This window comes from Pyrus communis, chromosome 8 (assembly GCF_041283825.1).
Source record: "Pyrus communis isolate YQ-2024b chromosome 8, ASM4128382v1, whole genome shotgun sequence".
Classification (NCBI taxonomy): domain Eukaryota; kingdom Viridiplantae; phylum Streptophyta; class Magnoliopsida; order Rosales; family Rosaceae; genus Pyrus; species Pyrus communis.
In genome coordinates, this window is record NC_142572.1 from 23,464,040 (window position 1) to 23,476,743 (window position 12,704).

Below are 12,704 nucleotides of genomic sequence, written 5' to 3' on the forward strand. Positions count from 1 at the left end.
CAATAAGGGCCTGCAACGTGTAAGAAGAACGTGAAGGGATGCAATTGCGGGACCCCAGAGTGTCGGCTTTGTTTGGATGAATGCGAGAAGGTCGGTTTGATGGAGTGGCCCACGTGGCAGTCGTCGGAAAAAGAGAGGGGTTTTTCGAGATTTGCGACTGGTAGGTGCACGAGAACTAATCATGGTGGGCCATTTTAGTATTCATCAGCGTGATGAACGGTTATCATCTTGCTACATGTTGGTGGGGTACAGAGTACAGAGGGCAAGCATTATTTTGTGGCCCTTGCTTTTTACCACTTGCCGCACTTCTCGAAATATCGCATCAGGGCGCCGTATCATTTTGGTTTAGTTAAGCCCAAAACTCAATCAATAGAATAGGATGAGGACCCCATTAGGATCCAAATGGTAAAGATTTTAGGAATTCTCACATTTTAACTGTTCATCATATATTATGCAATTAGTTTATATAAAGTATTATTTGTATTTAATTTTAAATAATTTTTAATTGATAATATACGATAAAATATAGATCTGAATGGGTTAGGACGTAAGGATTCCCATCATTTAGATCTGAATGGGATCCTCGTCCAATAGAATATAACTTAAGTACCATTTTTGGACGGTCTGCACCTGACATTGCCACGTGTCCTATGCACGTGACTTGTACTCTTTGTCTAATATTTTTTTTAACTTTAAGATGAATATGTAGTTTGATTTATTTGTACGTCTTAATAATTTGTTAAATTGCATATTTTTTAAAATTTAAATATACTACATAATTTTTCACTTTTAATCATGTTATTTCAAACATTTTTTAATAATCAAAAAATTTACGTCCTTATTGTAACTTTATTGAAAGAATAGAAATATGTAAATATTTTAAATATCAAAATTGAAAAAGTTGTCAAATTTTTCAAGATACTTTTAGTAAAATTGTCAAATGATATACGTACATATTTTTTCACATACCACATCGATACAATATTTTATTAACGCATAATAGAATAAAAATAGTGTTCAATATAAAGACATAATCGACAAAACTAACGATGATGCACGTATTAAAAGTTTATAGGAGCTTAGAAATGAAGGCTTTGAAAAGAATTTTATTTTTGAAAATATAAGAGAAACTGAAAGTATCTGATTTATGGTGTTTACCAAATTGAAAAATGCTATTAGTGAGCACTATCAAAACATATATAATGATAAAAGTATACAAGAATGGCAATCATTGCCCCCAACCATAAATCAAACTTGTATTTTGGGTTTTTTCAGCCTATTTCAGTCTCTGCGAACCAACCGGCTTCACCGCCCATATTCCGCCCATGTGTATTTTCGTTATACGTTCAAGGGCATTTTATCCAAGTTCAAGGAGAGATTTTTCAGTGTGACCGGCACACGAAATGGCACACCACATATCACTATACAAATGATGAGATACGTGCGTTAAAAAGTTAATAGCTTAAAAAATAAAAATTTTCACCACTTACATAAAAATACTTGGTGTAGCACCCGTGTTCCGATCACAATAAAAAATTTCTGAAGTCCAAGGACTTCAGATGAATCGATCATGAAGAAAACTTCCCTCTCTTAATCATTTGTCCTTAATCCTTTACAATATGGTAGGAGTGGGTAAGATTTAGAATATAGTGATTTTTAATTCAATCCAATCCAATTCCTAGCCACCAAGTTATGGTATGTTTAAGATCAATCAAATTCGACCATTTCTGTCATCCATCCTTTATGGTATGTAGTCCATATAGTCCATGGAGGTTGGAAACAAACAATAGCGCAAAAATATATGTAAACACAAACATCCACACAAAAAGCATACCGCAAACTGAATGAAGAAAAATCATACTTCTTCAACTAAATTTATGAGTGAGAGAGGATGACGAATAAATAACTCCCAATCACTTTTGCACTTCCAAGGACAGAATTAAGCAACAACTAAACAAGGCTGAAATAAACACTACCTGACCAAATGAGTTCAGTTCAGTTCAGCTGACAATGGATTCCATCCAGCTGCTCAAATCAATGATCCAATCAACTGCAATCCATCCATTATGCACAACCCAAACCCAGGATTCTTCATACTTGAACTCCTCCGTCTAAATTGGGTTTTGATTTTGCTGTCTTAATGTAGCTTATTAGAGATTCCCCAGCACCACTTAAACCTTTCCTCCCAACCAACCTCACCCCAAATTCCACATTTATCATTCTCATCTTGTTCCCATCACCCTCTACCTCACTCAACTTCATCGCCTGATTCCTCGAAATCAAGCCATACAGACAAAGAGAGAGACGTGATCCCACCTCCATATTTCCCACTCCAAATTTCACCCTCAACAGCGAGTTGGCAGAATCAAACTCATTTGACCGAGGATCAAACAAAATGGAGAAGCTCCCACATCTTACGTCAGGGGTGTCAAATAACTTATTCAAATCGTCCATTTCATCACCAACATTACTTGGTTTTTCCAACGGGATAATTGACCGCTTTTTGGCTACTCTCAGTATGTTAGCAGCCTCTCTCATCCCACTCAGAAAAGCTCCGTGCATTGTTGCCGGATACTGCTTGTTAGTGGCCTCCCCAGCAAAGAACACTCTCCCATCCCCAATACTCTCTGCCAGAATATCATAATCATCTCCTGAAGAACCTACTGCAACGTAAGAATACGAACCGTATGCAAAGTCGTCCTTCCCCCACCGAGTGCACACTGCCTGAATAGGTTCCGGAACAGCAATCCCTTTCGGGTTGAAAATACCCCTTAATATGTCCAACACCCTATTCACAGACTCAACAGGAGACATCAACTCAAACTTAATTGCAGCATCTCCAGCCACAAGAGCAACCAGAAGAGGCCCTCCTGATACAGAAGAGTAGCTATAAAACAGAAAGAACTCGCCTCTCATTCTCGGATCCTCAGTCAAATGCCCAAAAGTATCAATATCTCCACCCCAGAAGTTATAAGGGAACAATATGGCAACCTTATTCAGTAATCCAAATCCTATACTCTGAATTGCATCCTTCTTCCTTTGTGGAAGCTGAGGGACAAATTCAATGGAACCCTTCTTAAGCACGCCTAATGGGACTGTGCAAAGAACCATGTCCCCACGAAACTCCTGCCCGTTTGCATAAACCAAAACCCCATCAGAACCGTACCGAATACTCTGCACAGTCCTTTCATAGAAGATTGGAAGGCCCTCTGCAAGGGACCGCACAAAAGTCTCATTGCCTCCCGGGATAAAACAATGGTCACCTCCCATCTCATAGGGATCATCCTGATCCCAATAGGCCATGGACAAATTGGACATCAAGGAAGCATTAGCATATTCCAAATTAGCAAGATGCCAGTCCAAGAGCATTCTCTCCTGCGGGTCTCGTGCAACACTATAAACGCGTCGAAAAGCTTCCAACGCAGTCCCTAATGGAACATCTACGGACTTAACTTCTTCAATCATTGCGTGCCTAAGCTTACAAACTCTATCTAACAACTTATTAAAAGAAGCCTCTATACTAGAATCCATCTCAGAATTCACAGTTTTCCCATCTGGTAAATAGAGCGGGCAAATATCCCTCACCTTATGAAGAGGCAAACCCAGTTGCCTAGCTAAAACTCCGAGCGGGTTTCCATTGATTCCGGTGAGAACACTTCCCCCGAGATCCGCTGCAGCCTCCACTCCCTCGCGCTCGCCCACCATCTTCCTCGTCTTCACGCGACCACCAGGCCTGCTTCTACCTTCCAAGACCACAACTTTGAAGCCCAAAAACACCAATTGCCTCGCCGCCACCAAACCCGCCAAGCCAGCCCCCACAATGACCACATTGCCCCTCTCGGCCCCGTCAAACGACCTCAATTTTGCATCTTTCACCGCCGGTGCAAGCCCGAAGTTGATGTAGCCGTGCTCCACCAGAAAGTCGTAAGCTGAGTCGACCAGGGCTTTGTGCTCCGAGCGAATCGACTCCAGCGCCAGCTCCCGGGTTAACCAGAAAGACACATTTGACCTCCACCGAGACAGAATGTGGTTCCTCACGACGATATAGTTGGCTTGCTCAACGCCGCCGATGGTGGGGACCACGTTGGCCTCAATTTCCTCCTCAGTGAGTGAGTCGACCGGAAACCCCACTGAGATTGCGATTAGGGCTTCGACGTCTACGTCTTTGTTAAGGTCGGTGCGGCGGTTCTTGGCCAACGATGGAGAGCCATTGAGCTCCGTGAAGAACTTCTTCCTGCGACGGCGTCTCTTCGCTGGCAGACCGGGTTCAGCTGGGCCCGGTTCGATAGGGTTTTGGAGGTGCTGTTGATCGAGAAGGGTGTCTTCGCCTTCGAGAATGGGCTCGGATGAGTCATCTTGAGAGTCCGAAACGGGGGCTTCGAGAGTCGTTTGGGGAGGTGCCGACGGGTTTTCCGACGAGTGGTTTTCGTGAGGGGTCGAGCTTGAGGGAGTGAGGTCGGTTTCCGGCGACGAGTCATCGAAGACGACGTCGTTAGGGGGATTATCGGAGGGGTTTTGGGGGTTGTCCGTTGTTTCCATGTGGGAATGTCATTCATTCGGCTCCACTGCAAATGTGGACTGTCTTTAACTTGAACCGAATTTTAGGGCTTTCGGATTCAAAAAAACTTCCATATCAAAAAGAGTTGTGGGGCTTTGGAACTTAAGAAGGCCCAGCTTTACCCCAAACACAAGAGAAATGGGCCGGGTGAAAAGCCCGCCTTAAGGTTAACTTTTTGTTTTTTTTTTCTTCCGCCAAAAGTCATCACAAATAAGGATTTGACTACAATACTTACCGAGAAAGTCATGATCACAAGATTTGAAATTACCTCCCTCTCTAGTAGATTTGATGCTTGGTAGTTGATTGTTCAAGTATCATTGTAGCGATTTTAATGTATGAAACTTATTTTAGGAGTATGTGTAAGTAAAAGATTGTGTGACACATTTAGCGGGTGATACAATTACTTGTATATTAATTCATGATAAATAAACAGTAGTAAGTATTGTGAATTTTATTTTATCAAATTTACCTAAACTTGTATACTGATTTTGATTATTATTTATTTATTTATTTAATATTTGTAGAAGGGTATTAAAAATTTTCCATACAAGTTTCACTTCTCAAGCTTCCAAAAATGCTTCAAGTAAAATTAAAACAACCTAGTTATGTTTGCATGTACTTAGAATGAAATTAGCGTTATTCGAGTTGATTAAGTGATTGAGATTGGATATAAAGATACTATAACACTACATACGTGACCCAAAAGAGTAGAATAATGAAAGTTATTATGTGACATACAATGCATAACAAATGTATAATCTCTAAAATATAAACCAATATGTTGTAACATGAACTACAATAGTGAAGCACAGTAAACCATCATCCCGACAATGAGTCAAGATACAAAACTTCAAATACTTGATAATAATTTCATAAGCTATTACTTTCCTTGCCCATCCGTCTACGAATAATTGTGTTATTGATTGTCATACTCTCTTTAGACCCAAGCACGACTCCTTGCCGTTGACGGTCCATGATGGAAGGGCTTTAGCTTAGTCTTCTTTATTTACTTCATTTTTTATATACGGTCAACAAAATTTCATGACCGCCAAATTATATGGTTGGAATCAGTTTGTTTAATCGCAATGGTAAATCAACCACCGGGCGATCGAGTGACACAAGGCAAAGTGCTCTTTCTATAAAGATTTATGGGCTGGTGGTTCAAACTTTCGAATGAGATCGAAGAAGATTGAAGATGAGATTTATGCAGAGTGAAATGTTATGTATGAGAAAAAAAAAAGATACGAGAGATAAAATAGAGGACATATATGTACGGGAAAAGAAAAGAATATCATAGTTGCAAGAAAAAGTATAAGTTGATGAAACAAGAAAAGCATCCACTTAACAAAAATAGGATATGCTTTGGGTTTTAAGCTTTCAAATTTGTTTGATGTGGTGGTATATTTAGGTGAAGGTTGATGTATGCTTTTGCCCAACGAAATGGACCAATGCTACATGTAAATGTCTAAATTTGTACCAAAAATATTTGAGGGTGTCAATTTGGTTCAGTTGATATCTAAACCGCAACCAAATCTATTAATGTTAATTCGTTATGGTTTACCATTAGTATATTAGAAAAAAATTAGAATAAATGACTGGTTCAACCGATTTTTGTTAGAAAAAAACCCGACATACCAAATTGTGCCATAAAACCATGCTATTTGAGTAACTCACATAGGGATTTGGATACCATACGGATCCAAATTGTGGGGATCCTAAGGGTCCTCATATCTTAGTCATTTATCGTGCATTGTGCGGTCATAAATCATTTGACTTTTTTTATTTAAAATTAAACACAAATAATACGTGACAAAAACTAGCCGCACAATGTGCGATAAACAACTAGAATGTGGGGATCCCTAAGATCCCCACAAAGTGGATCCGAAGATGATATTTTTCCCTCACAAAAATCAATTTTAACATGGTTAAATATATCGAGTGTTATAATACAAGTAATTAAATATTAAAAAAACAATTTTAATTACTTATGTTCATGGCATATTGAAAAATTTCTCATAAAGTTAGTTTTTTTTTTTAATTGTATTTTACTTTTTATGTAAATCTTTAAATATATATATTTTTGGAAAAAAAATCTTTAAATTAATTGAATTTAGAGAAGGGCAAGAAAATAAGGGTAGAAGAAGGAGAGAGGGCTAAAGTTCCAGGGTGGATCGGGAAGACGTAACGAAAACCAGCAAATACTCGTCGTTTCGTCTTCGAATCCGTTGTTGCAGTTGCAGAGGACCTCGTAGGAGAGCTCCTGTAAATATAGTAAGAGAGATTCATACAAAGCAAAGGCAAAGAGATGATAACGCGATCGAATCTGGCGGAGCAGTTGAGAGAGTATCAGATTCGATCGAAGCATGACTGGGCCTCCGTCTCCTTCTTCTCCTCCACCTCCTCCACTCATACTTTGTCAAGGTTTCAACCCACTCCCTTCCACTTTTCCACGATTTCTGTTTAATTTCTCCATTAATCTTTTATTTATATTATCTTTGCCTTTTGATTATGCGATCTACATGCTGAACAATTTGGGAGAAACATTAAATTTTGCTCTACTTTAGATTTGATAATTGCTAATTATTTAAATTGAGGGTTTTAATCACAACTTTAGGCTTTAGCTTCGATTCGAGGCCTAATTCCTGTCGTTTGAGCTCGATTTAAGGAAGGGGTACAATGTCAGAATTCTAAATAAAAGGGAAAACAAAATGGTGATGAAAATATATGCGTTGCTATGGTGATTTTTTTCTTTAAATTTGGGAGTGGCTGGATTCCTATAGATGCTTAGGTGCTCAGATTGTCGATTCATCTCAGGAAGTGATGTAGGATAATAAGAAGAGATCCGATTCTGGACCTTCCGGCCTTCCGCCAGAGAGACTCAAAGACTATGAACATGCAGACACATGTTTAAACTCCATTTATTTCTCACGAAACTAGAAAGAATCTCAATTCATCACCGTATGAACTTGGCTTCTGCATCAGCGAGGAACTTTACACAGATTGTTGTTATGCGTTCTCTGTCCGAACATGGAAATGCATTCTAGTGAATAAACTTCCCATAAATAGCAGGTTTTAAGGAGAAGCAAGAGAGAATGAAAAATGAAATGATTTTCTCGATATGATTGAATAATGATTACAGAGAGGTTTAAATGGGTTTGGACATACAAGCTAACACTTGTCCCGCTCAGTTAACAATATCTAACTAGCTAATTGTATTGACCAAAACTAAACTATAACAATTAATCAACTTATTGCTAACTATCGTTGATTTTGCTAATCATCAGAAGATTCAGTTTGTGAAGAAGATGATGTATCATTAGGGTTATCTTGGATAGTGATTGCATTTAGGTGCATGCTGCTTTTATGTTGTCTTTGATTCTCTTGATGTTCTCTAGTCTTTTGCACATAATGAACTTGGTTAGAACTTACCCTTTTTGATAAATGTAGAAGTATTGTGGTTGTGCATATTTCTCATACCGATATGTCTGAGACGTTACCATTGATGCTAATTTCCTTTTTCCCAACTTATGGATGCAGGGTGGATGTAGTGCTCTTTGTAATATGGGAACTGGTAATCCTAGCTTTCTTGGTTTTTTCGGCAGTTTCTTTATATTTTAGGCATATGCGACTTGCTTTTGTCTTAGCATGTATTGCAATGCTCTTGCTTTTGTGCATAAAAGTTACAAAGCAAGTGAGATTGGCTAGGAAAAAGAAACGGAGGATGCTTCTTCCATTATCTATGTAATACTAGATGAGGGGCATGCACTACCCAACCTTATCGTGTAAATCTTGAAGAGTCTTGGCCATTGCATTTGGCCTGTATCCTCTTTTTTGGTGTATTGGGATGTGTAATCATTGCCTTCGAAGATTAGGTGAAACACTGATGTGATTGCTGTGGAAGATGCTCATCAGAGTGGCAAGTTGATCGATCAAGATATGAAGATTTGGTTAGTGAGGGGAGGAAAGGTTAGTTGACCATACGGTTTCTTCTGTTACTACCGAGAATATTTTGTTTTTACCAATGATATAGTGATGATGTTTGCATTACTTATCAACAATACAATGACATAAGAAACCAATGAATGACATTTCAGATGCATATACCCAAAGTGTTATTTTAGTGTTTGGATATGCAGCGTGAAGTACAATTATTTTAGATGTCAGAACACTTGTTAATATTGTTGCTTCCTTCTTTAAGATCACCGTTGTGTATGTTCCCTTATAAGCCAGTGGTTATAGGACCAGGACAAAGTGAAGGAGTCATCGGTTGATAGTTAAGGTCGAGAGTGGGAGGCTCCTTGGTGGTGTTGTTGCCTCGGTTATTTTTCAGGCTTGAAGAAGTGGACTTCTATTCCGATCGTGACTATGTTCCAAATTGCTCCGGTGATGATTAATATGCTTAGGACTATCCCCAAGGCTCCGAGTACCCAGTTAAAAATTGTGCTACATTTACAAGGTTTCTTGATCAATATCCACATGAAACACGGATACGCCAAGGTGATTGGAACCGCAACTCCTCCGATGAGTCCTGCTAAGCTGGGCAAGAAGGGTAGTGCAACAGATATAAAAAATGCAACGCAGCCGTAGAAAATCCTAAATCCGGAGCGTAGCCACCGCGGACAAGGTTTGTTCATGCTGCTAGTGAATCTGAATTCCAGATTGTCGAAAACCGGCATTGCATATATTTGAAAGGAGCTTAGACTGTTAACCACAATAAGCATGCTCGTCAATCCTAGGACAAATTTTGATGTGTCGTGTCCGTGGTATTTGTTCAAAGCACCTAACATCCCTCCACTTGAAGGTATCTGCAGTACACTTCTATACGTAAGTACGACCTTCAATAATCCAAATAAATCCGGGCAGAAAAACATGCGCTAATTTCAATTTAGTCAAAAGATGTTTTGAATAGTAAGACAATGAACAGAATGTCGTGTTCTTACGAAATTTCCGTAAGCCCAGTAGCCGCCATTTGCCAGGGGAAACAAACACAGTGCTATGATGAGATATGCGAACTTCACTCCCTTCCACATCGGCAAACGCGAAGGCCTCTTACTGTTCGAGGGCATGGTTCCCTGCGAATATAACCTGAATGTGATTATTTTTCAATTGAATAAAATATTTTCGATATATTGACAAATAAGAAGCTTTTAAGGGAAGAGATTTCATTTTAAAAAAAAAAAAATAAGGACATTCTCTTAACCGTTGGATTTGGTTTTAATGATTAAGAGGGTGTTCCTATTTTTTTTGAAAAATGAAGATCTATTCCCTTAAAGAGCTTGTTGACAACTATATCAATTATATTCACGGTTTCGACCACATGCACGTGGAGAAACTTCGTGTGTATATACATAACCCTTTTAATTATTAGCTCATTTGAAACTATTTTTAAAGTGACTAAAAGTACTTTTAGAAAATATTTTTTTATTTGAAAAGTATTTGAAGTACTTGTAAATCTTTTTCCTAATACTTCTTCCAGGAAGCATTTCAAGTGTTTTTCTAAGATTTACTTGCTTTTTAACTAAAGATTGGTTCCAAAATATTTTTGATCAGTTTAAAAGCACTTCCAAACGAGCCTGATTACATACCTGTATTTCAAGCACAAGGTTGTGGCCTCTAAAAGCAAAGATAGTGATCCCAAGCGCATTTAGGACGCCAAAAACGGTGGCTGCATCAGATTTTGTTTCCAGCGGCTTATAAGAAATACCGTTGGGTCTATCTTTAGTGACAGAAACCACCCAAATGAGTGTGCAGTAGCTTACGGCGGTGATAGCTCCAATGAGGGAAATTCCAGCTATTGAGTTGAGGTTAGGAAGCTGAGCGAGAAGAATGGCAGTGCCGGTGAACACCAAGTAGCACTCTATCGTTGACAGTGGACTTACATGGCGGCATGTCTCACCGCACACGATTTGGAAAAATATTTTCATTGTCCCACCTCCGATTATGATCAGGGTTACACACGTACCACCTGAGAGGTACATGATTGGAAACAATGCCAGAATTTTCCCTAGCTTCTCACCTGCAACGAATACATAAAAAAAAAAATAATAATAATAAAAAGGGAACGTTTTGCGATTAATATTAAGAGAGAATTAGTTTACACACTCTAGCTTAATTACAGTTTTTTGAACAATTATTGAACCACTATTTGATTGGTATCTTTTTTAGGACGTTGCAAGAACCACTATTTCGTAGCAGTGAGTGTTCGATCAGTTAATATATCAGTATATGTATGTGTGTATATGTATATATATTATGCATGATTAATTACCAAAAGCTGCCATGGAAAGTCGAAGGTATCTGCTGTAGCGCACTCCCGATTCGGATTCGTGCAGTTGTATCAGTAACCAGAGAGTATAGAGCTGCCACATGAAAGCCACCGAGAGACATATAATTCCCCATGCCCTGCAATGCATGCACATATACACATGCAGTTAAATTAGTTAAGCAAATGAAGAACCAACAAATTAATTACACATTAAGGATCATTTTGGTCTATGCATATTAATAATACGTAAGGGCCAAAATCTAAAGCACCCTAATTATAAATATCATAATTTAGAGAGAGCCAATTAATTAATTAATTAATTGAACTTACCAGCCAAGAGTAGCGAAAGATAAAGGAAGAAGGAGGGCTGGAATGCCTATTCCGGAACTGAGCGTGTGAAAGGCGGAGTAGAGGGCATTTCCGTTTCTGGACTCGGTGATGGGCAGCCATGCGTCCTGAGGATCAAGCTTTGTCAAGTGTCCAACTTCTTCTAGGTAGCCTCGCATGCTTGTCATCGCCTTCTTCATCGGACTCGCCAAAGGAGTCGCCATAAAACGAGAAACGAACGGACTTTTAGGGGTCATGTTTGGATTACTCATTGGGCTCGACTTCACTTCCTCCACCTCATCCATCTGATCCTGCATGTTCTGATTCGGAGGGTTCCTCTTTACTGTATATACCAAATATATATTTTGCTGAATATATATAGCTAGAGAACTGAGACGCCGACAAAAGTAAGTTAGATGTGGCTAGGGACTTGGGAGGTGGTTTCTGATCATTTCTTTTTGGAGAAAAAAAGGTGGGGTGGGGCCATGGGATCGGTGGATCATGATCCAAGCATGGACTGAGACGATGATGAGCATATGATTTATTTCCCTTTTTAATGTGATCTTATAGTATTGTATAAAATTTATATATATTTGAAATTATTTATCTTTTTATGTTGTACCTATATTGAGCATCAATATTTGTGCTTTGTTACTTAGCTCATGATTTACGTAGGAGATAAGGAAACCCTTAATCTATAAAAATGATCTTTCACCCTCATTTTGGAGATGACAAATCCTAGTCTGTCTAGCAACAAGCCTCTATGTATAATATAACCCGCATCTTACATAATGAAATCCGAATCTGCACCAATATAGACGCAGCACCACTTGAAGTGAACAACGATATATCTTCGTGTTCTAATGCGTATGTGTGATTTACGGTCAGATTCAATTGGTCTAAAATCGACCCAATTTTTGCATCAACATTTTATTATCAAATATAATCATCTCTTTAAAAAGTTTATTTCAAGTTTAGAAGAGAAGAAAGACTTTGAGTGAAATTAATGGGAAGGTAGGAGGAAAATGAATCCATAATTTACACGAGTGAAATTAAGCTTTGGTACTTGTGAGGATTGAGGACCAATTAAGGCAAACGTGGGAAAGATGTTTAATTCAAAGTTCAAACTGGAATCTTTTGACTGAGTTGGCTTGGCTGCTTTGCATGTTATTTGTACTTTCGTTGTACAAAGACTTCGGAGAGGAGAATGCATTCGTGGTTGACCAACACTTTTCCTTTTAGCTAGAGCCTTGTCCGTTTGCTATCATACCACAACCACTTTGCCAATTGCTGAGTGCCACTGCGCTCACCAAAAGGATTAAGTAGAGGGATCTTGGGGATCTGTAAATCGTGTCTATTTATCGTACATCGTGTGGTTAATTTTTATCAGGTATTATTTGTATTTAATTTTAAATAAAAATATTTAAAATAATTTCTGACCGCATGATGTACGATGAACGTACACGATTCATGAATTCTCAAAATCCATACAAAGAGGATCCGGATTCCATGATCCATGGCAATTGTCCATTGGCAATTGGCGTGGACATCATC

The 12,704-nt window shown here is 38.7% G+C and overlaps 3 protein-coding genes across 6 annotated transcripts; 1 reads left to right on the plus strand and 2 right to left on the minus strand.

Moving 5' to 3' along the window:
* Nucleotides 1-1,831: 1,831 nt before the first annotated feature.
* On the minus strand, nt 1,832-4,626 carry LOC137717547 (lysine-specific histone demethylase 1 homolog 1-like). Its single transcript, XM_068456945.2, has one exon. The coding sequence runs from the start codon at nt 4,537-4,539 to the stop codon at nt 2,092-2,094; it is 2,448 nt and encodes an 815-aa protein (XP_068313046.2). The 5' UTR covers nt 4,540-4,626; the 3' UTR covers nt 1,832-2,091.
* A 2,041-nt stretch (nt 4,627-6,667) lies between these two features.
* On the plus strand, nt 6,668-8,659 carry LOC137717981 (uncharacterized). The gene is made up of 2 exons (XM_068457510.2): nt 6,668-6,979; nt 8,096-8,659. Exons 1-2 carry the CDS (start codon nt 6,864-6,866, stop codon nt 8,301-8,303), a joined length of 324 nt encoding a protein of 107 aa, XP_068313611.1. The 5' UTR covers nt 6,668-6,863; the 3' UTR covers nt 8,304-8,659.
* On the minus strand, nt 8,586-11,570 carry LOC137717982 (lysine histidine transporter-like 8). 4 transcript variants are annotated; one of them, XM_068457511.2, is made up of 5 exons: nt 11,154-11,547; nt 10,827-10,960; nt 10,144-10,574; nt 9,499-9,630; nt 8,586-9,363 (listed from the first exon to the last, which is right to left on the minus strand). In XM_068457511.2, the coding sequence occupies exons 1-5, from the start codon at nt 11,465-11,467 to the stop codon at nt 8,878-8,880; spliced, it is 1,497 nt and encodes a 498-aa protein (XP_068313612.2). In that variant the 5' UTR covers nt 11,468-11,547; the 3' UTR covers nt 8,586-8,877. The 4 variants fall into 4 exon arrangements, 2 of the variants coding, with proteins under 2 accessions (XP_068313612.2, XP_088555320.1); XM_088699194.1 differs by having other exon boundaries at nt 9,116-9,373; nt 11,154-11,563; XR_015965713.1 differs by having other exon boundaries at nt 9,222-9,363; nt 9,499-9,643; nt 11,154-11,569.
* Nucleotides 11,571-12,704: the final 1,134 nt, after the last annotated feature.